General features: G+C 47.0%; 1 protein-coding gene across 1 annotated transcript; it reads right to left on the bottom strand.

Moving 5' to 3' along the window:
* Window positions 1-2,822: 2,822 nt before the first annotated feature.
* On the bottom strand, window positions 2,823-23,769 carry LOC121619424 (carcinoembryonic antigen-related cell adhesion molecule 5-like). The gene is made up of 10 exons (XM_041955136.1): window positions 23,637-23,769; window positions 22,981-23,310; window positions 19,280-19,443; window positions 18,994-19,120; window positions 17,809-18,087; window positions 16,219-16,497; window positions 15,832-16,086; window positions 14,876-14,993; window positions 6,524-6,567; window positions 2,823-5,582 (listed from the first exon to the last, which is right to left on the bottom strand). Exons 1-9 carry the CDS (start codon window positions 23,683-23,685, stop codon window positions 6,549-6,551), a joined length of 1,620 nt encoding a protein of 539 aa, XP_041811070.1. The 5' UTR covers window positions 23,686-23,769; the 3' UTR covers window positions 2,823-5,582; window positions 6,524-6,548.
* Between the last annotated feature and the right edge of the window lie 683 nt (window positions 23,770-24,452).

Raw genomic sequence — 24,452 nt, 5'->3', positions numbered from 1 at the left:
GGTCACTTGAGTTTGGCTGAAGATGCTGTTTGACGTCTTCGTCTTATCTCAGAAATTTACAACATGAACATAAAGTGATGATAGACGGACCCGACAACAACTTCACAGCTTCACTCCACCTTCAGCACTTTTTAGTGTCCTCTGAGACAGTGGCGTGCACAGACTTTTTGAAGGGCAGGGGTGAAAAAGCATGCGTTTTGGCTCCCAGGGGGCACTTTAGAGCGCGTTTTGGCTCCCAGGGGGCACTTTAGCATGCGTTTTGGCGTCCAAGAGGGCACTTTAGCACGCGTTTTGGCGTCCAAGAGGGCACTTTAACACGCGTTTTGGCTCCCAGGGGACACTTTAGAGCGCGTTTTGGCTCCCAGGGGGCACTTTAGCACGCGTTTTGGCGTCCAAGAGGGCACTTTAACACCCGTTTTGGCGTCCAAGAGGGCACTTTAGCATGCGTTTTGGCTCCCAGGGGGCACTTTAGCACACGTTTTGGCTCCAAGGGAACACTTTAGAGCGCGTTTTGGCTCCCAGGGGACACTTTAGCACGTGTTTTGGCTCCCAGGGGACACTTTAGAGCGTGTTTTGGTGTCCAAGAGGGCACTTTAGTACGTGTTTTGGAGTCCAAGAGGGCACTTTTGCGCGCGTTTTTCAAAAACTGGGCCACGAGGGGGGGTGGTTGCCCCCCCACCCCCCCTGTGCACGCCACTGCTCTGAGACGCTTCTGCTGCTGCGTGTGTGTGTGTGTTTGCACGTGTTGTCACATTGATGAAGATGTTTTGACTCTTCGTCTTCATCTCTCCACGATGGTGAAAAACACAGCAGGCAGTGATGGAGCTGAGGACACACCTTAGAGCCTCCGGCCAAAAAAAAAGATGAAATTCAACTTGATGGGAAGCAAAAACATCCAGTATAGAAACACACCCGCTGCATCCATTACATAACCGACTTCTCAGAGGGGCCGAGTCACACGGGGGCACTTCTGAGTCTGCGTGTGTGTGCAGGTGTACAGAAACTTTATTGTTTGGCAGCTCTCAGGTGTTCAAAGACATGACAGATGTCAGGAGAATGACGCTGACAGACCCAGTTGATCCACAGATTAACTGCTATCAGGTGGGTTTACCTGGCGGAAACACTGGAAATCTCACTGAATCCACTGACACCCGGCGGCAGGTCAGAGGTCATGTGACAGCGAGACGTGTGTTAACGTTTGTGTTCAGTTCACTTCCCTCCGATGACAGAATGTGTTTCCAAAGCAAAATAAAACCTTTGGAGATGAAGACGAGAGATGAAAGTAACAAAAGTGTGTAAACAACAGCGCAGCGATAAAATGAGTAAAAAATGAATAAAGTTTGGTTCAGTTTCAAAGTGGATCGATCATTAAAGAAGCTTTAAATTCCAAAAAGAGGATTTTCTGTGTGTGTGTGTGTGTGTTTGTATCAACAAGTATTTACCCTCCCATTGGTGTAAACAGTGGCTGTCTTTGTGTGTGTGTGTGTGGGGGGGGGGGGGTTGTTCCACTGAGGCAAACCTCAAACATGAAACTGACATTTCACAACACGCTGCTGCACGTTTCACACACATTAAACGTACACACACAGCTAGCTCCGACGCTTTAATGAGCCGACGACTTTAATCTCAACGCTCTGATCACGTTTCTTAGATTTGTTTCTTATATGACTGCAAACATTAATTCAGCCTTCTGCTGATTCCTGTCACGTTCCTGTTTGTCGTCCTCAGGAAACGTCTCTCGTGTTCAAACATTCGTTCCAGATTTGTCGTTCTCGTAAGTTTCAGGTTTCCTCAGTTTTTTTTTTTTTTTAACTTTTTTGCCAATAACACAGAAAACATGTTGTAGAAAAACTAAAAGTAAATAAATTTCCTGAATTAAAATGTGTTCTCCAGGGGCCTCTGAATATTTCTGATTACATAGATGAAGGCATGCTCCTGATGGTGTGTGTGTGTGTGTGTGTGTGTGTGTGTGCGTGCGTGTGTGCGTTCTTGCTTTATCTCTCGTGTGTTTTGAAGGACGAGCTGCAGGTTGGCCTGACCCTCAGGAATGGAACGTACCGGCCACATGCAGCTGATTGTGGAGGACACGCTGTCTCATCCTCACTTATTACAGATATTTGATCTGGTTTTATTTAATCAGCTTCTTAAATTAATCAGAAGTCCTTGAAGCTGCCATGCAGCGGCCGTCAGAGGCTGTTTGTTCTGCGTATCTGCGTGTTTCCTGTCGGCGCAGGTGTTGATTGGTGTTTGCGGCGGCCGATAGCCCCCCCCCTCGCCGTGCAGCCAGGTGTAGCAAATGATTAATTTATTATTTAATATGAGGCACACGCATGCTTTATTAAATTAATTATTAACCGTATAGAAGCTGCTCCGCTGCAGATATTGATCCTTTTTGCCCTCTCTGGATTCAGCACTGCAGGTATTTCTACTGGAAACAAGCGGCCAGAAAATCCAGAAGGACTTTCAGGAGCTTTAAGGTCGTAAACGGGGTCAGGGGCTGCAATGACAGTATGTCAATGAGGGTCCTCACAAGAACCCAACTGTGTGTGTGTGTGTGTGTGTGTGTGTGTGTGTGTCAATCATCTACAGCTAAAGGATTTATTTGTCTATCCTCACCCGCCACGCCCTCGTCTCCTTGACTGTAGAGAAAATACACACACACACGCACACACAGGTATGCATCCACCCAGTCGGCCAGCGATTTCAAACACCTCCTCCTGTGATTGGACGGTTTGAAGATACACAGACTCTGATTGGTGGTTTCAAACCACTGCCTCAGCGTCACAGCGGACACGAAACAAATAAAAACACAACAGACGGGACAAATTTAGGAAAATATTTCCACGACTTTTATGGCTTTACAAGGACGTTAAATTGTACATGAATTTCACCGAGGGGGGCATTTCTTTCATCTGAAAAGATTTTTTACAGGAATTTCATAGAAGTGAGACAGTTTCTGTAAACATCAACAAAACAAAGAAGCATTTCTTAACAAATGAATCATGAGAAGAAATAAAAACCCCACAAACCCCCACAAAACACAAACATTACAGCGTCTCTACCTCTGCTATTTACAATGAGGGCGGTTTCTCTTTAAGAAAAACGTCTTCTAACATGTGTCCGGTTTAGGAAAACAAAAGCATCGAAGCTACATGTCGTCTTGTTATTAACATACATTCTGCGCTGTTTTCCCAAACCGGAGCAGACGTATATGTCGAAAATGACGCGCTTTTAAATTCAGTTTGAGCATCTTCGACCGCCGAGTTCAGGCTGAAAATGCACAAACCGAGAAAACACACAAAAAAGCGAATGAGATTTTGAATGTGTGCTCTGCAGACCAGCTGTGATCTTCAGCTCCAGTTATCAACAGAATAAATACTTTTCTCCCTGGAGATCAGTGCATGTTGACGTCTGAGATGACACACGAACGCGAGGCCAATCATCCACCAGCTCAGCGCGCAGGATCGATGATCTGAGGTTTGATGAAACGATGGCTGATCCGGCTAAAAGCTTCAAAAAAACTTCAAATAATACAAAAAGCTTTGTTTCAGTTTAAACTCTGCGATGGACGCAGGCGTCTCATTAACCTGTAAAAAGTCTAATTTAGCTCAACAACTTCTACCTGATCGAGGTTAAAAAAAACAACAACCAACGGTTAAAAAACTCAGTAGCACCGCCTTGAAGTTCAAAAACTTTCCCTCCAAAACCCAAAGAATGTCGCCGCCCACAAACGCCTTCCCGCACTTTCTTCCTTCGTTTCCTTTCTTCCTCGCCTTCACCTCGCTGACTCGTCCTGCGTGTTGAATCTTGTCCCTCATGTTTCCCTCCTCCTCTTTCTACTCTCATGCTTTTCCACAGAAGACGACGTAAAATGAATTTAAAGAAACGCCGATGAGGATCGGGGGGGGGGGGGGCGGGGGGCAGCTGGAAGGGGTCCAGAATCGCAGCGAAGACTTTATCTGTTCGTCTTCACGCTGTTTTACGGTCGGACGATAAACCTTTCGATGGTCTCCGGGGGACAGACCGTTAAAGACGCTCCCGAGTCTCTGGAGGGGCGTCGGCCTCTGTGATTGACAGCTGTGCACTTTTTCCCTGAATGTTTGTTTGGTGGCTCATTCGACAAGCTACGACAAGCTACGACAAGCTACGCTGCGTCGCTGCTGCTGATTGGCTCAGCGCGACGTCTGCTCTGCCTATCACAGAACGCCGATGTCGCTGCTTCACATACGATTTGATTGGCTGTATTGAAATAAGGTCGAATCAATGCAAAACTAGGGGGCGCCGTCATTAAACAAAAAATAATTATTCTATAAATAATAAATATTCACTTATTACTAATTATCACTGATCCCGCTACTTTGAAGAAATCTCTTAAAGTCACCTTTTTAAAAAATGTGTTTGATTTTTTGTGCTTGTGGATTAATTTCTTGTATAAATTATGATTATTTTATTTTATAAAATGTCCGAGTATCTACAAAATAAAATGCATTATTTCATTTTTAATAGAAACAGTTTTACTATCATGTTCTGTTATAATTCTTTAATTTTTACTTTGTACTTTCAGTTTTTTTATAGCACTTTGTAGCTCCTGGCTTGTATAAATAAAGTTATTTTTATAGTTTATTCTTGTTCTTTTGCGTTGTTGCTTCCTCCTAAAAGTAACGAATTAAAAGTGACCTTGAGTTGATTTTAAAGTATCTTAATGAAGCTCAGCGGAGTCGCTCGTTTGTGTTGAATATTGTTCAATGAAGACAGAAACATGAAGGAAGGCAGCAGGACGTGAAGGGACAGAAACGAGAGAGATGCTAATAAAGTTTTGTAGTAAAAGACACGTTTCTACGACAGACGCGTTAGACTCCTCGGTGTGATGAGCGCTGCGCAAACTCAGGGAAACATCTAAAAGTTTCCTTTTGAACCACTTAAAGCGTCCTCCAGCTAAACTCCACCCGCCTGGCACCGACAGTGAGATAAATCAAACCACAGAAACTTTATCACATAGAGTTTTTACCCGGAGTCGACGTGTGTGGCCTCCAGCGTGTGTATGTGTGAGTGTGTGTGCGTGTGTGTGTTTTCGTGTGTGTGTGTACATGTGTGTTTGTGTGTGTGTGTGTGTGTGTGTTTGTGTGCGTCTGTGTGTGTGTGTGTGTGTTTCCTCCTCAGGTTTCCTGCAGGATAAAGAGAATCACTCATCGTAACCGTCAGTCCGTCAGCTCCAGTCCAGGAAACGTCTCTGATCGCAGCGTTTTTCAGAAGCAGCGAAGCGGACGAAAGGTGAAGGAGGACGTTTGTTAACAGCAGGTGGAGGAAAAGAGGAGAGAGATGGTGGTCCAGCGGCGGAGGACGAGTTAATGGTGAAGGTGACGGTGAAAAAAGACTAAAAAAAGTATCCAAACTGATAGAATCCATCGAAAAAATCAAGCTTCCACTGAGAGAGAGAGAGAGACAGAGAAGAGGAGGATGATGGGAACGCTGGTTTGGGCGAGGGCTTCACAGGAAACCAGCTGGATCCAACCGGACACTCCTCCCAGCTGCACAGATGGATCATGGGAAACAAATTGGTCGGATGTTTGGGCCGGCAGCTCCTGAAGAGAGAAAAATTGATTAGCAGGAGGTCACCTGCGAGCTCAAGCTCTGCTCCTTCTTCTCCTTTTCTTTCTCTGTTACACTTCCTGTCTGTTCAGGACGATCTGCATCAGCCTGACACACACACGCACACACACACGCACACACACACACACACACAAACACACACACACACGTTTTCCACTGAGAAACTGAACCTTTTTATTATCTACTTGTTCATTTTCTATGTCTCCGTGTTCATTCTTGCTGTTACTGTTCTCTGTAACATGGGGTCAATAAAGTTTTATCTAATCTTATCTGATCAAAACGCTCGTCTACAAACACACACACACCCCGTCATGACTTCCTGCATCATGTGACACTGACAGTTTGTCTCCGGAAGCTCGTAGCCGTTTAATACAAAGGTCTCATTGTCTTAGCATGTTAGCATGTTAGCATGTTAGCATGTCAGTCTCCTCTGTCATCATGTGACAGGAGATCAAAGAAAAACACACATTTCCTTGAAAACACCTGAAACGCTGCAGGTAGAGACTTCGAGTAGCTGCAGGGCCCGATAGTCAACAGGCTCACACACACACACACACACACACACACACACAAAAACACACACAAAGCTTGGTTTACTCAACAAAGGCGAAACAGCTTTGTTAGCTACTGTTTCAACATAGACTCCCCAAACACACACACACACACACACACACACACACACACACACACACACAGCGGCTCGTTCAGGGACATCAGAACCAGATAAAAGCTAAATGCTTTGTGTATTGATCAGATACATGTAGTTTACACCGACATCTACTTGATTTTAAATGTGACATAAAGGAACTGAATGTTTCAGAGTCGCCCCCGCCTTCATTCTCACACGGCTCGCTTCATGTTCGTGAGTTTAAACTCTCTGTCGTGTCGTGTGCTGTCACAGCGTCAGACTTACTCAGCAGCAGTGTGCAGGACCTTCGTTAGTACGGTGACTCGACCCTGAGAACAGAAAACAGTGATTAGATCAGCACATGATCACATGATCTCCACACACACACACGCACACACACGCACACACTTGTTTGAATATTAAAAGCACAGGGGAATAAGCGTATTTAAACAGTTTAGACTCTTCAAACCGTCTTTGACTCTTTCAGACTGAACCGTCCACCTCCAGCCTTCATCAGGTGATCAGAAAACACATTTTATCTCCTCAAAATGTTGAATTTCACAACACTTTCAGGTTCTTTTAGAATATTCTGTGTTGAGATAAAGTCTCATCAGGACTCCACCTGGTTTCCTTCGTCTTTGTTGCTTCTTATCTGGCTGTTAGCATCACTGATCTGTTCTGATCAGTTTGTGGCCACGTCAGGCTGATTTAAAATCATAAAATGATGTCTGTTATTAGAACTGAGAGTAAGTCCAGATCAATGTCTCAGTAATATGTAACAAGACTGAATCAATTCTAAACGATTAGTAAAAATAAAGAACGTTCCTCATGAAATTCATTTGGGTTCTTACAGGTTCTCATCAGTGGGTTCTTTACACTAGAACGTTGTGTCTATTAGAACAGCACATCAGCACATTTAAATGAGACGTTAAAGCTGTTTAATGATGTCGTTTCTGTCATGTCGGGTCAGCTCTGGTCACATGTTTCAGTCGAACCTCAGCTTCAGATTCTGACTCATTAACCTGCTGTTTGACCTGCGCAGCCACGTTTGAGTTCCCTCCTCCTGAAACCTTCCACGAGGATTCAGGGAGTCAGGGAGCGACCGCAGAGTAAACGCCAGCCGGCGGCTGTAAAAATACCTTTTTGTTGAGTCGCCGAACCTTATCGCAGAAACTGTGATACATTTTTGTGCTGCTGATAAGAGCAGCAAACAGCCAGGGTTCAAACATTCACGGCGAGGAACGAGGCGGCGGCGGCGGCGGGATGAACTTTGACCTCACAAACGGCCCCTCAGCTGCAGAGTTTACACAAACATCTGCGAGGTGACGGCTGCTGCAGCTGTTTGGCTCTGATCTCTGATCGTGCTTTGCTGCAGCACCACAGACGTCGTTTCTCTCGCTGCAGATGCTTTGAAATGTTTTGCAGACATGAATTCATAGTTTTGTCATTTTAATCGGCCAAAAAAATGACATTTACAGCTGAATCGATCTGTCAATCATTCATTTGGGCTGCAACTAACAATTACTGACCTCATTAATCTCATTAATCTGCCATTTAAAAACCTGAAAAGCATCAGTTTGCTCTGAAATAAAATTCTCTCACTCAACAACCAGAGAACAGACGCCATCTTTTCTCACGATTAATCAGCTATGATAGTTACTCATTAATTTTCTGCCTGTCGGCTAGTTGATTGATCAGCTGTCACACAACTTTGAGAGTCAATCGTTTAAATCACTCTGCGAGCAAAAAAGCCAAATTTTAAACGAGCAGACGTGCAGTTTATGACATGACGTGCACGGCGGCCGGCAGCCGTACGAACGATCACTCAGGCTAAACAAACGATGCTAACACGAACAGCAACAGCGGCCGCCATAAACTACCAGTCACACCAGATGAAGCTCGAGCGTGTTGAATAGAACGAAGGTGTGTTTTATTACTGATGACGTCATCTCTTCATACATTCAGAGTCTTCCTCGTCTCACTGGCGGATCTTAAGACTCTTTAGCCTTCAGCCTTGTGTTTGTGATCCTGTTCTGTTCCTCTGTTAGACTCAACATTTATCACGCCGCGGACAGCGTGAACATGAGCGACGGATGATTTGAGGTAATGGAGGAAAGAGGAAGTACTGCTGCAGGAGGTGAGCTGAGAGGTGAAATTAGAAAAAACTGGAGGGTTGAAGAGAGATAAAGGAGCGAGGAGCAGCGACACCGACGTGAGCCGAGGAAGACGAGTGCAGACATGACAGTGACATTCCTGCCATTCTCTGTATCGCAGGCCTCGCCCTCGCTGAGCAAACAGAGGTCGCTTCACTCTCAGGTACACGGCGGAGGCCAAAGGTCGCCGGAGAACTTTGGTTTGTGTAAAAAAAATGTTTCTTCTGTCTGAGACTGAGCAGGTGAATCCAGGTGAAAGATTTCACCTGTAAATTAACAAAGATTCACACACACAGTCACTTTATCTTCTGCTGCTAAGCTGAAGCTACTCCAAGCTAAAGTTAAGCTAACAGGTCGAACGGCTGGGATGCCATCAGGCGTTCCTCGACTCTGGGAAAGTTTCACATTTCTAAAACCTCAAAGTTAAAAACACAAAGAGTCATAATGAACCTTGTTCGCAGTTTCGGGTGTCGACAGTTTTACGGTTGTCTTTTCTAATGGAGGTCTATGGGAAAGCCGTATTCGGTTGCTCTTTAAGGAGCAGTTCCTGCATGTTTGGCCCATTAAAATGTCTAAAATGTTTTTATTTCTGAAATAAAAACCCGTAATAAGTAGATGTGCCTGCTCTGCTGTGGATAACAGCTGCTGCAGCTGCTGAAGCTTCTCTGCAGCTAACAGAGAAGCTGGGTGGGAGATGTGGAGCCTGCAGAAAAATTCCTAAATATCCAACATATAATTATGACTGAGGGGTGTGAACGGGTTTTCCCAGTCAGCAGCGTCGACAGGAGGAGAGGGAGGGAGGATTTTGAACTGATTGGTCTGAGCACCAAAGCCTTTCCCAGTTCACGAAACGGTCTGAAAAACAGGAAACTCCAGGTTCTGGTGGTTCCTGACACCAATAATAGAGATGTATCTCAGCAGCCATGTGACATTCAGCAGCTTCCTGTGGGACACACCAAAACTGATACCAGTGTCAGGTTTCAGGTCTGACAAACTGTACTCATAAAACGCCTCAGATTCAACCGCTTTATGGCGGGGGTGTGTTAACTTCTGCTCAGCTGAGCAGGAGGAGGAGGATCAATGGAGATATTATAACGCAGAGTTCAAGCAGTTTGCTGATGCTAACAGCTGGAAACAGGAAACAGTAAAAATAAGAGACGCTCTTCTTGATGAGCAGCCGTCAGTTCTAGATAATATTTCGTCGTCTTCTCAGTGAACTGGAGGTGAGGTCTGAGGGTCCAGCCGTCACCACATCACAGAAACTGTATCACAACTCTGGAATTCACTACCCGCCGACATCAGAAACATTGATTCTCCCCCCACTTTCAAATCCAAACTGAAAACTCATCTGTTCCAGACGGCCTTCTCTCTATAACTCCACTTCTCCTTGTAGCTTGTTTTTACTTGTTGGGTTTTAATTATTGTGCTTGTATTTTATCTTGTGTTATTTGTGTTTTACTCTGTAAAGTGTCCTTGAGTGTTCTGAAAGGCGCTTCCAAATAAAATGTATTATTATTATTATTATTACTAAACCACGGCACCAAAACTATGAAGGAACCTGAGCTGCAGCCGCCGAGAGAGGCTTCACTGACTGACTGAAAAAAACCTGCTCGACTGCATGACAACTGGTCCCATTCCCAAGAGAGTGTGTGTGTGTGTGTGTGTGTGCGTGTGTGTGTACTCGTATCAGTACTTGGTATCTGCAAGTACCCAAAGCATTGTACTTGGTCTGAGAAAAAGTTCATCCCTACTTCTCTGTAATTATTGCCAAATAAACATTTTATCTCCAGTCAGTTCATCAGATTAGAATAAACGACGGCATGAAAACAAGCAGGAAGCTTCAGGCTGAAGTCAGGACTGTTCTTCTGTTATTTTTTCTTCAAGATAAAATTCAAAGTTTGAGCTTCATGTATGAACGCAGGAACTCTGCATGATGTGATCCATGAGCTTCCCCTCCCCAGCTTAGCAAATGTCTCCAACGGTCAAACTGAAGCAGGAGTCTGCTTCCTCTGCTGGTGTTAAACCCTTCATGAAGAAAGACGTCTGAGGGGTCGATCAATGACTCCTGTCACCTGACAGGACATGACGACACCTGAGCTGCAGTTACTGAATGAAAAACGAAGGAAATGTAAACATGTAAACTTCAAACCGCAGGCATCAAGACACCCTCCATCCAATCAGTGAGGAGGAGGCGGGGCCTGCCTGTGACTGACAGCAGAGGAGAGGGAATGCAGTCAGACTGTTTGCCGAATACCGAAACTCACAAAGACAGACTTACTGCTGAGTGACAAGGCCAGGTTCAACGAGGGGGGGCAGCTGAACATAATCTAGAAGCAGAACTGAGGAAGTGAAGCTGCTGCCTACTTCTTCCTCACGTGTTCATGTGTGAAGCGCTGCAGATTCAAACACACCTGTCGCTTCAGGTGAAATCGTTCGCAGGTGAGCGGATGAAGAGCGGACAGATTGTGACATTCCTGGTCGATCTGTGTGTTTCTTCACCGTTTGCTCATCATGTCGTTCTTTAATCGGTTAAATCCAGTCAGGAATTGCACAAGCCTTTCTCAGCCGCGGGTCGGCATGTTTGGCTGCAGGTGGTTTCGCTGCGTTGGACAACGTGAGACTTCCTGTCTGCACCTGCAGCAGCTGCTGAATCTGCTAATTCCTGCTTTTCATTTAGAGTTCATACGGGATCCTGCTCGATTATCAGAGGACGAGATCTTTCCCAGTCCCTCTCTTGTTGCCCCCGCACAAAACAGGTGTGTGTGTTATTGTATCCTGAAGAGAACCGGTTTCAGTCTGAGACCTTCAGGACGAGGACATTGTTGTGCAGTGAGGTCATCTCTCTTTAAAAGACGAGTTTTTTAGTAAAAGGCTTTCACATCAGCTGCTTCTCAGTGTTTCACCATTATTGTCAGATGAGAGCAGCGCAGACACATTCATATATCAAGGTGGCTTCGACATAAAGAGCATAAGCTGCTTTGATCCACTCGCTCATACTTTGATCGTCGGTGGCTCAACCCCCGGCTCCTCCCGTCCACGTGCTGCAGTGTCCTTGAGCAAGACGCTAAACCCCAGCCGTCTGCTGACGGGCGCGTAGCTCGGCTCAGACGAGAGAATCAGCTGGACGTGGTGCAACGTCAACGCCCTCAGCACGGACTGTTATCGTCCAATGACTGCGCGGCTCGCTGCGGCTGACGGGCGCTGAACCTCTCTAAAACTCGTCCCGCGTCTTTAACTCTGCTTTCAACACCGTTAATGGCTTTTCTTTCCACTTCTCTGAGAAGAAAAGGCTGATCCATGTTCCTCTGCAGTCAATCTGCTTCAAATGTCTGAAATCAATCCCAAACTGTCGCCTGAAACTGTCAAAGCCACAGACGTCAGTCAGCGAGACCTCCGCCAACACCAACATGGAGGCAGAACAAAGGCCTCCCGTCGTCTGTGCCGACACCTTCTGAAGGTATAATGACAGAGGGGCAGAAGAGCCGATCATCCCGAGGCCCCGCGGCCCCCGAAAGGTGCTCTACAGGCAAACAGCACTTCCACCTGACACCCGATCACCTCTGTGGCATCAGGTGATCATCCGGCCCCGCCAGCGCTCTGCCTGACTGACGGCAGAGAGAAGCAGTCCGAGGGAGGGGGGGGGGGGGGGGGGGGGGGGGGGGGGGGGGTCGGTTAAAGGCGCTGTGTTTGTGCGCTGATGTTTCAGAAAGAGTTTCAAGCAGAAGGTCAAGACGAAACCTCACGAGCAAATGAAAGAAGCCGTTTGTCACATGTCTGAGGTGTAGAAAGCGAACGTGGACGCCGTGAAGCTGCTGGATTACGTTTAACACAACCTGCAAAGAGCAAACGTCCAAACTGCTCAAACTGTTTGTGTCAGAGCTGCGAACTCTTGGTTTCAAATATCCAAAGTCTGTCAGCGACTCATCTGTTCGCTCTTTGTCTCAGGACGGAAGCTTCCTGTCGCAGGCTGTCGAAATCTGACAGGATGTGACACGGGATTGCATCACCGCCGCTGAACGTGTCGCTCAGGTGTGAGAAGACGTTTCGTGCTGCGGCTCGTCGCTGGTTTGCTTCACGTGACTGCAGCTGCTGCATTTGGGGCAAATTCGAGTTGAGTCTACTGTCTACAAAAGGAATTACATTTGACTTAAGTTCTTACGACACCGAGGCCAAAACATCCACCTTCCTGTCACAGTTCCAGGATTTTACCAATAAAGACACTGGATCCCAATCTGGGGTCCCGACCCAACGATTTAAACTTGTCATTTTAGATCATTGGTTCAGATATTAAAGGATAACTTTGTTTTTTTCCAACCTGGACCTTATTTGTAGCATTAAATACGACCATTTACTCACCCAGACAACTTTGGTGGCATTTGGAGTCGTTTTGAAGAAATTAGCCCCAGAGGACACATAATCTGCAGAAACTCGTTCATATTCCAATATTTTGTTCTGATATGCTGGTGCTATTCCCCTCTGAGCCGGCGGTGACATGTTATCAACATCCGGCGTCTATAGGCAACTACCTCTGACGTGGATGATGTCATTACCGAACGCCGCGCGCTGCGAGCAGCCAGCCACAACACGGCTGACTCTGCGGCGGTCGGCTACGAATACGCAATAACGAACCATAGCTGTGCCAAACTACAGCTAAACTAGCCGACCGCCGGCTCAGAGGGGAATAGCACCAGCATATCAGAACTAAATATTGGAATATGAACGAGTTTCTGCAGATTATGTGTTATATAGAGGCTGCGCATGGATGCCCCGAGTACTCGCATTATACGGATATACGCGCCGCTCCTCTGGGGCTAATTTCTTCAAAACGACTCCAAATGCCACCAAAGTTGTCTGGGGGAGTAAATGGTCGTATTTAATGCTACAAATAAGGTCCAGGTTGTAAAAAACCAAAGTTATCCTTTAACCTCAAACCTCTCTCAGGATACAGTCACAGCATCGTCCTGCATGAGAAAAGCTGTCAGCTAAAACTGAGCCGACAGAACAAAGGCCGAGTGTCAGAGAGAAGAAAACACGTCATCAGCATGTACGAGAGTTAAAAATGAATAATCACGACGAGGCTCACGGAGTCAAACGATCTGTTCCTCTCAGACGACGAGTCCCTCGAGTCCAGACAAAGAAGCAGAAACACTGAGGACGTCTGAACAGCTGCGATGATGATCTACACGTTCACGACAACATCTGCTGATGAAGATCACAGGGTGTGATCAAAAGCTGCACAACGACCACTAAATGGAGCTCATGAGACCGCTCTGTCACTTCCTGTTTGTGTTTTTGTCTTGTTTTGAAGTCAAACCTCAAAGATCTGCCAATCAGAACTCATCAATCCACACAGCAAAAACTCCAGAGACAAAGACAGAAAGAAGAGCTGTGACTCAATGAAACAGTGGCTGCTGCAGCAGTGCTGAAAGGTGCGGCCGCCCTGCAGACCGTGGATCTGTCTGTGTGTGTGTATGTGTGTAGAAGTGTGTGTGTGTGTGTGTGTGTGTGTGTGTGTGTAGAAGTGTGTGTGTACATTAGTCCAACATGTTGCAAGACGTCAAGGCGTGAGAGGAATGAAAAGAATTTCCTACAAGGTCATGAAGTGGCAGACCTGACTGAGATACATACAGACACACAGCATGGCAGATATGCAACACACACACACACACACACAGACTGAACAAAGGGGGTCAGGTCACACACACATATCTGTATCTGTCCAGATAGACACTGAATACTGGAGCATGAGATCATGAGAGCGCAGCAGTGAAGAAACGGCTGAACAGTCAAAGTGTGACAGACAAAAGACTTGGCCAAAAGTATGTGGACACTCGAGGGTCCATTGGTTTGGAGTAAGGTTCTTAGTTCCAGTGAGGAGAAATCTGATGAAGTGAAGCAGCTGAAAACTCCTCAGAGAACTCACAGGACAGTCAAACAGCTTTTCTGATAAATCAGTAACTTCAATCTGACAATCACAGAGAAAACAGTCAACAAGTCAACCTCACTTTCATTTCCTCTTGCATTCACTTTCCTTAAACATACCCGTCTACAACTGTTGAGAGGCAGCAGCAGTGTTTACTTCTGCTCTGCATCGTGAGCTAATCATCACCCCAACACGACCGAAACCCGTAAATAAAATCACATGACAGGTTTTTCTTCCAGGAGAGGCTGTTCCTGGTGTGAAAACTCTTCGGACGCAGACGAGACGTCCTGGGAACTGGTTTGTTTTGAACATATGAACCCTTTAGTTTTCTCAGCTAAACCACATTTTTGGGGGTTTTCTCGGGACCTGCGTCTGTCAGCTAAGACCCCACATGGAAACTAGTTCTGCAGCTGGGGGGCTTCCCTGCACACCAGAACCTGATGCTGCGAGAACTTTCAGTCTCACTGTCGTGTTCTGGGATCCACCAGATCTACGGCCGTCACCCAGTCACAGCCCCGACCGCGAGCCCGGATCAGGTCTTCAGAAGCACGGAGTACTTACGGCACTTTCTGTCTGCAGTAAATGATCAGGCCGATGGCGGCGGCGAGAGCGACGAGGACGCCGATGACGATTCCGGCGATGGCTCCGTCTGAGAGACCTTCATCCAAAGCTCCTTCCTCTGTTAGAACAACAAAGAGATGCACGATGCTCAGCTGTTTGCTTTAAATCCTCAATCATGACCATCCAGGAAACATTTAGACGAAAGATTCAGACAAACAGTTTTTGAAAGTTATTTACTGTCGACGCTGTGAGGTACAGCTGCCATACGGCTCAATCTGATAACACCCACACGACGGACCCGTATCATTTTAAAGACCCTCCAACATGAGATCATCACACATCATGACTTTGTGCCTGTTAGCTCAGTCAGAAGGGTTTATCTTCTGTTTGGTGGCCATTTAAGGACATTTAAGACTCTACAAAGTCAGACTTAACGAGACGTCGTCGGGCTCAGCTGCACTTTAAGTTCACCGCTATCATCAGCTGGTTCATGAGCCTACAGCTGTTCTGCTAACACACAACCAACAGTTAGCATGCTAACATTAACAATAAGTACAACTGAGCCTGACAGGAAATGAGTCAGTTTTAGAGCGATTCTGTCTGAGGACATTTAAAGTAAGTCCTCTTCTGCACTCTGGGTTTACAGAAGAAGAATGAAGCTGCAGCTGAGTCGTGATTTTGATCAGAAATGTTTTCCTCTCTTTGGGTCAGGGGTGGAAAACAGGGAACCTGGAGCGCCTTTGGAAGCCGAATAGCTTCTCGTTGCAGGCCCATTTCCTGTCTGCCTCTTCGCCTCGTTGTCCAATAAAGGCAAAAACATGCCCAAAAAATGTCTTAAAAAAGAAAAACACTGAACCCGTTCCCGCTGTAACTGACCAACAGGACGTTGTACTGCTAACACATGCAGTCTGTGGAGCGTTCCCTCATGAATCAAAGTCTACGGACGTGGATCTCACCTTTGACGGACAGGGTGTGGGTGTACTTGGTGGTTTTGCCAGTAACGTCGTTCTTCGCCTCACACGTGTACATCCCACTGTTCTTGTAAACAGCCTTCTGGATGGCGTACGTGGCTGTTTTGACATCGGTCAATGATTCGTTAAACTTCCAGGTGAAGTTGGCGGGGGGGACTGAGGCAGCAGTGCATGTGAGTATCACTTCATCGTTCACCTCTACGGCGTCGGAGCCTGTCACCGCCGCTGGTTCAGGACCGTCTGGAGAAAAAATGGAGAAAAAGACGGTTTATTCGGGTTTTGCCTGCCACCGTAAATAAAATTAAATGTGGTAACTAATCTTTCTGACATATATTCAGTTTTGAACATCAGCACTACAAAACAAACACGCACAGTTGACCACCATCTTGTAGGAGGCCTGCTCTGTGTTGACGGGGTTGCTCAGCTGACATGTGTACTCTCCGTTGTCCTCTTTCTGCAGCGGGCTGATATTCACGGAGCTCTTGTCATCGGCGAACACCAGGCGGGAACTGGCAGACAGAGGCTTGCCGTCTTTCAGCCAGGTCACGGCGCTCACGGCGCCGGACGTGGCCTGGCAGCTGATGTTGGCCGTGCTGTTGCCGGCGAGGAGGAGTGTGGTCGGACCGGCGATTTTAACACCTGAGATGCCGTCTGGAAACATCGATGAGAAGAGAAATATTTTATATCTGGTTCAAATATTGTACTTCAATACGCAGGTAAAAGTACAAAACTCCAAGTTATCCTGACTTTTAGCTCCTACTATAGGTCAAACACACTGGATCCTACATTTCCCATCATGCAAATGGGCAGTTAGCGTTAACTAGAGCCTCCTTGCCTGGTAAACACCAGTGTCTTTCCACACCTCCAGGTCTAACACAGGCTGCGTGTTATAATCTTGTAGTCTCCAAGATGAGGTAACCGTAATGACATCACTATGACATCATCAGGGTTATGATGACAGAGCTCTTCCTCCAGAGAAGACATGACACAGCACAGGCTGAGGGGGGCTGACCCTGACCAGGAAGCTGGTCTCCACCACCGAAACCAAACACAGATGAACCCGGCTCGTCACAAAGCAGTGTGATGTCACGCAGCAAGGCGCGGCTCTGGCCAATCAAATATGTGGACACACACATTCCTGGTCGATCACTTTTCTGTCCTCAAATAACTTTCCAGAGTTGTAAAATCCTGTGTCATCGTATGACAAAGCCCTGTGCAGCTTTTAAACCTTCCTGGATGCTGTAATCAACACAGCAGCGCACGCCGGTTGATACCGAGAGCATGTCATGTGATTCCCGATGACCCCCCCCCCCCCCTCCTCGTGTTACACTAACGTTGGTCATCTCTAACTTTAAGCTTCGCTTCATGCTGACTTACAGTCACCACAATAAAATGTTCATGGCATTTCTTTTTCATGCAAACTCCTCCTCCTCCTCCTCCTCCTGCTGCTCTCGGTTATCACACAGGAAGAAAACACAGAAACTCTTCAGGGCACAGTGTAAGACCATCCTCCAACCCAGCAGGTTTCACATTCACACACTGTGACACACACACACGCACACTGTGACACACACACACACACACTTTAAAACAACCTCCTCCGAACAGAAGTAAATTCCTTGGCAGTAATTATAGACCGTACAAGTTCACGTTGAACCTTTTCAGGGCCGTTCCCTCTGCGTTACACAACGTTTCAACACCTCACAGGTGAACGCTGCCGCGGATCTGCCGCCGGTCACCACGTACGTTTAACAGTCTCGCGACTCAAAGGTATGTCACACGAGACAAAAGGGTTTCAGTGCTTCCACTTCCAGGGAACTTAGTTTAGCATGTTAGCATGCTAACATTTGCTAATTAGCAGTAAACACAGCTCGAAGTAGTGACCAAATTAAAACGTTGACCTGATGGTGGCGCTTCGACGACTTGAGCTTTGAATTTCAAATGACTCACTCATTTACTCACCCATCACAGCGAAGGAGACGGCAGGAGACGAGACCGTGCGCTGGGTTTTGTCGTTCGTGGCCCGGCACGTGTACGGCTCCTCCGTCTTCCCTAATCCGTGTTTTTCGATCACGTCCAGGGTCAGGACGGGACCCGCGGCCTCCATCATCTGCTGGCTGTGGTACCAGACGAAGGTGGCCGGTGGGCTGGAGCTGACTGAGCAGGACAGGCTGAAGTTGGAGCCGGATCTGATGACCTTGGGGGGGTTCGGAGGAGTGATGGTGACTTCATCTGGTCCGTCTGTGGATCAACAACGTACGGAAAGGGAAATAAACGGTGGACACGTGTCAGCTGTCTACGTTATAGTCGTAGATGAAACTAACTAATTATGTCAGTGTTTTATGTACTTTTCTTCTGAACAACTAATAAACTCTTTTTAGTTTGTAAAATCATTCTGAAGGATTTCGTAGTGATCTTCATGTTGTAGCTGCTCAGAGTTACCCGTCTCCACAAGAAGCCAGACCACGGGAAACCTTCCTGAGCTGGAGCTGAAAGGTTTGATTAATTAATAACAGGCTTTGCCAGCGGTCGCTGTGGTTTCACCGCCTTTCAGGTTAGTCAAGGGGAAGGAGTGGAAGTGCGGGCTGCTGTGTACACAGTGTGGTTTTAGTGCAGACTGAGAGGGAGAGTCCTGCAATCGCACACCACAATCTAACCTGCAGGAGTCACACAGCTATCAGACTTTACAACGAAGCTGGAATCACAGCGGGTTCGCCTAATAACGGCAGCAGGTCAGGCATCAGATTCAGTTAACCAGCGAACCGGTTCACTGACTCATGGCTGACCTTTGGTGTCCAACAGGTGTGGAGCTCAGAGTCGCAAACAATGCAAGACTGTAGAGTCAACAACAAGTGTCTAACAGCCGTGAGGGCGAAGACACCTCAGTCTGGGCGCAGTGACTGACAGTATACTGGCACCGCCCAGGGCAAAGAGTAACGAGTCATTCAATTAAGAACTGAGTCATTAGCTATGAAGGACATGGATGTCCTGGAGAAGCAGTGTGAGCTTCTTTAGGTTGTGTTCTTCTCCGTCTGCGGCTCCGCGGTGGCTACCTCTGCTCAGCTAACCCGCTAGCTGTGGTCCGAACACGCCACTTCCTGTGCGGGCGGAGCGGCAGAAAACCAGCAGCGGAGGTGCAGTACTCACAGTAGACAGTGAGATTGAAGGGGGCGCTCTTCTCCGTCTCCAGCTTGTTAGCAGCTGTGCAGTAGATGGGGCCAACCAGGTCTGACCTGAGAACACCTGTGATGGTCAGCGTGCTGAACGCTTCGTCCTGAGATTCAAAGCAGAAGATGTTGAAAGCAGTTATACATCAGTTAACGGAATAAATAAAAGCTGTAAGACGCGTTTACGACCGACTCGGTCGTCTTTTTTACATCATCATCTCACATCTTTCCCGCCGGCTTTTTTTTAAAAACGGGAGTAAACTGACCTCTTTCACCACGAGCCGCTTGCCGTCGTCCACGATGGGCGTGGTGCCGTTGGTCCAGGTGTACTTGAGGAAGGAGCCTTTCGCGGAGCAGGTCAGGACCACGGTGCTGTTGTGCTCGATGGCCTCGGCCAGGTCGGACTTGATGGTCACACTGGACACCGGCTCTGCGGGGAGGAACGAGCAGGTCGCTTTGCATGAGGAACAAATGACAAACTGTTGCGTGAACAGATTTGAATGTGGTCAGAGGAGACTGTGACTCATCCACAGACGCGCTGACATCCCATCACATTAAAACATTTCAGGCTACCGTGAATTCACAAACGGAAACCTTTATTCAGCTTCACGCACTTCCTCCATGTTTCCTCTTTAGAAATTCATTTCTTCTTCGTTAGTTTAAAATCACTGTTTCGCAGCCGTCAGTGAAGCACTTCCTGCACAGATGTTTCACATTAAAAGCAGCAGAGTGAAATATCGACACAAAGTGTTGAGCTTTGTTGCCAGGAGATTAAAAAATGGCGACGGTAGAATAATGAGTGAGAGCAGCGACTCTACTGTCAGTGTGACGTGGAGATGAACAGCATCAGCGATCGGGTGGAGCATCAGAGCACAGCCTCCGAGTTTTCAACCTGCTTTTATGAGCAACCAGCCTTTACCGGTTCCTGCCAGAAACACGGCCGCTCTTATTTTACTGGAAATGAATGAGTGGTGACACAGCGCGCTGTTTCCTGCCTCTCAGTCTTGATGCCAAACGGCTGCAGAGTGCAACAAAAGAACAACTTCACATGTCGTGACCAGCGGTCCAAAACTCCAACATCTTCTGTTTACTACGACATGAGAGAAGAGAAGCAGCATCATCCTTCAAAGATAAATCAGCTTTCAAATAGTTGCCCATTAATCTTATTTCAGTCTACTTATCGATGAACTGACTAATAATGTGAAACACATGCAGAGAAGCTGCTCACAGCTGGAAAGACAAAGAAACAAACCAGCAAACAGCGAACAGCTGTCCTGCTGCTGATTTGACTGAATTAACAGAGTCACTGTAACATCAGCGCACGTCTTCCATCACTTCCTGTTGGTCTGAAACAGTGAAGTGTGTTTACTAACTACAGCGTATCTAAAGATAAGTCACTCTGTGTGCAGCTCGCTGAGGTGTGAACGCTCTTTGACTCTCACCTGACAGCAGAACCTGACTGATCTGCTGCTGCTTCAGCCTTTATTTTATTTTGTGCGTTTCATGCTGAGCCGGGCAGCACCCCCACTTCTTCAGGGTGGATTTTTCCATTGAGATTAAACCAATCGATAGTTTTGTTAATGAAATCCTCCAACAAACACGCCGTTAATGTCAGAGTGATTAAACACAACCGCCCGCTGGCCTGAGGCCAGTTTCTCGTCACACAGTCGTAACTGTGCTCTAAAGTCAACATTTGAATGGAGTGAATGAAGATCTCAAAGAAATGGCAGCGACTCGACCTGCTGGACTCGTTCTCAGTGATCCCGGAGATCCACTTCTGAATGCGCCTGCTGTTTATTGATGGCTGGGAAACAGTGGGAGTGGTAACCAGTTCTGACGGCTGACTTCATCACGGCAGGTACTCTGCAGATGTTTTTACTCAGATCTGGTTTAGTTTGCAGTCTGTAAACCAAACTGCAGGGACTGCAGGGATCCATCGCACTCTGCAAACTTCTCAAACGTGCACTCTGACTGGTCGATGTGATGAAATGAGTGAGCGCCAAAAGGAATGCTGGGAAAAAAGCATGCACGCTCCACTGCCCACCGTCCTTTGATAAACAAAGATTCAAACTGATGTCACGTCGTTGACATAAGCCTGACTGGAGACACTTACAGTATCAAAGCTGCTCCCCGCGCCGCCGTCAGCCCGTCAACCAATCAGCGGAGCTGCAGCAAACTGATCAGCAGCTAGTTTGAAAACCGATTCATCGTTTTCTTCGGTTTTCACGACAACACGTCTTGAATATTTAACTTCATTCTCACTGTTTCCTCACAATGTTCTCCTTTTCATGTATTTATCGATTGATCGCACAAACAACTCAATCAAACGAGATCAATCAGGCAGCAGAACCATCGTAGCGTAGCGTGCTAAAGTTTCTATGTGAGACAAAATGACTGCAGCAAACACTGAAACCAGCCTCATCAGCTTCATCCCAGAGGTGGTCTGTAGCTGTCTGTCTGTCTGAAGCTGTCTGTCTGTCTGTAGCTGTCTGTCTGTAGCTGTCTGTAGCTGTCTGTCTGTCTGTCTGTCTGTGGCTGTCTGTCTGTCTGTCTGCAGCTGTCTGTCTGTCTGTAGCTGTCTGTCTGTCTGCAGCTGTCTAGCTGTCTGTAGCTGACGGTCTGTCTTTAGCTGTCTGTCTGTAGCTGTCTGTAACTGTCTGTCTGTCTGTGGCTGTCTGTCTGTCTGTAGCTGTCTGTAGCTGTCTGTCTGTCTGTCTGTCTGCAGCTGTCTGTCTGTCTGCAGCTGTCTGTCTGTAGCTGTCTGTAGCTGTCTGAAGCTGTCTAGCTGTCTGTAGCTGTCTGTCTGTCTGCAGCTGTCTGTCTGTCTGTCTGCAGCTGTGTGTCTGTCTGGAGCTGTCTGAAGCTGTCTAGCTGTCTGTAGCTGTCGGTCTGTCTGTAGCTGTCTGTCTGCAGCTGTCTGTAGCTGTCTGCAGCTGTCTGTAGCTGTCTGTCTGTCTGTCTGTAGCTGTCTGTCTGTCTGTAGCTGTCTGTAGCTGTCTGTCTGTCTGCAGCTGTCTGTCTGTCTGTCTGCAGCTGTCTGTCTGTCTGTAGCTGTCTGGTGAGCAGTAGGTCTGTCAGAGCTCTGCAAAGTGATTCTTCTCAAAACCAGTCGTTGATTTTCCAAAGTCAAGGTCTAGCTACACACACACACACACACACACACACACACAAGCGCTCCACCAGCAAAGAGCCACACCCATAAGCGGTTCAGTGCATGAAGCTTTTTGGATTTTCTGCTTCTTTCTGGTGTTTTTCTGTTGAATCTTAACTCCTCGAGCGGGAAAAGGCAGTTTATTGAAAACCAAACGCTGGAGGAATAAATGCTGAGCTGCTGAACTCTGATTTCACCATCAGAGCTGAAGGCGCCGCGTCAGATGAAGCGTTATGATGCAGAAAAGAGCTCAAATGTTCAGCAACTGTAGACAAAACTAAGGGACATACACTATTTCTTTTCCTCCGCCAAGGAATATAGTCCTCGACGGTGGCTTCACCGTGTGGTTGCTAAGCGACGCATAAAGTGCCCATGGAAGACTCTGTGGCAGCGCAGGGATACCTGCACGCCACGGCTCTACAGGTGTGACTGCGCCAAGCCGCATTAGAAAGTCCGCTACTTCTCTCAGTTTCAGAGAGACGTTATAAGCCCGGATCCAGATCGGAAGCAGCTGATTCTGGATCCGATCTGGTCAACCGGGCTCAGATTTAATCCACCAAGCAGTTCACATGATAGAGTTCTCACTTAAAAACGACCTCGCCCTGTTTGAAAGGAGCGTGGACCGAACAGACGCTTTAAAACCCGCTAATTCAAAACGGAGCCGGTTCACAGAGACTCTGCGCGAGGACAAATATTTAATGGAAGCACTTTTCTGAATCTTTATGACACACTGATCAGTTCGGCTTGGATCTAATCTGAACTTCTCCTTCAGACTCTCCGTCTTGGTGGGGAAAGCTGTGCAGGTAGAGGACTCACCCAGAACCCGGAGCCTGATCTCCCCGGTTTGAGTGGATAGATCCTTTGTCACGATGTTGATGCTGTATGATCCGCTGTCAGTCGCCTTCAGGCCCGCCAGGCTCAGGTAGCCGTTTGTCGTGTTAACCGACACCCTTCCCACGTAAGGTGTGTTCACCTTCACCTCTGTTGGGGTCGCGGTGACAATGTTTTGAGTCTCATCGCTATCGTCGCTGAAAGTCCAGATCATAAGGGAGTAATTTGGTTTGTCAACCAGGGTCTTTATAGTCACATTTTTCCCCAAGAGTTCGTCCAACGGCCCCTCCGGCAGGATGCTGCCCGCACAGGATCCTGAGGGCGGAAAAAAGAGGCACAGGTCAGGAGAAGACGTACCTGGAGGCAGGTGTGCAGTCTCACAGGTCAACAAGCAGCTGAGGCGACACGAAAGGAAGTTTACAGAACTACTGGAATCATAAATAAAGTAAAATACAATCATCAATCAACAGATTTGTCTTCGATCTGCTCTGGAAAACATCTTTATGTTCATCAGCATGAAGTCACAGACGACACCCAGCAGGCCGAGCACGAGCAAAGCAAAGAACACGAACAATAAATACATCGACCCTGTGAGCTCAGTGTGCAGCTTCCTCCCCCCAGACAGGATTCACTCTTCTTACCGAGGAAAGACAGAAGAAACAGAAGCGACTGCGAGGAGAGCAGATCCATCCCGGACGGTTCAAGTCTTTCCAGCAGAGACGGAGACCGAAATGCGACAGTACCTGCTGCTTTTACAGGGACACACCCAGGCAAGGTGCGCGCACACACTCCCCCTGTCTGCCCCCCCACACACACACACACGTCATGACGACGATGATACGAGCCCTTTTTTATCACAGTGACTCACTGATCGGTTCATAGTGGAGTTTGTGTTGAACTCAGTCTGTCATTCAGAAGTTTGAGTTTGACAGCAAACACACAGAAACAACAGCGTGAAACCAGCAAAGTGCAGGAACTCACAGTGGAAACACCTCTGCGAGCTTTATAACCATTAAAATTCATTATGAGCGGCCATCATTTCAATTGTTGGGTAGTTTAATCTGCAACAATGCATCATATTTTATATACTGATCATTTGTTTTCTGTGTTAAATCTAAAGTAAAAGTGAGTCAGTAAAAGCCTTATTTTCAATAAGGCAAATAGAATTTTAAAAAAGTTAGTGAACGTCTTAAATTTCCTGTCAGGGGCCATAAACTCAACTCAAATCTAAAATCTTTCTTTTCACATTAATAACGCAGCAATTACCTGTAAACAACTTTTAAACAACACAAAATCACGTTAAACAGCTCATTCCTCAGCCCTCCTCAGCACACGGGTCGTTTTTCAGGCGATGGCATCATTAGTGTTCCTAATTTACTGGACACAGAACCTGATAAACAATCCCAGTCACGTGACGTTGAATCCTCCAGGTTCCACGTGCCGTTCAGTGAGACACT

The sequence above is a fragment of the Chelmon rostratus genome, chromosome 16 (genome assembly GCF_017976325.1).
Source record: "Chelmon rostratus isolate fCheRos1 chromosome 16, fCheRos1.pri, whole genome shotgun sequence".
NCBI lineage: Eukaryota > Metazoa > Chordata > Actinopteri > Chaetodontiformes > Chaetodontidae > Chelmon > Chelmon rostratus.
This window is presented reverse-complemented; position numbering and strand designations above follow the sequence as displayed.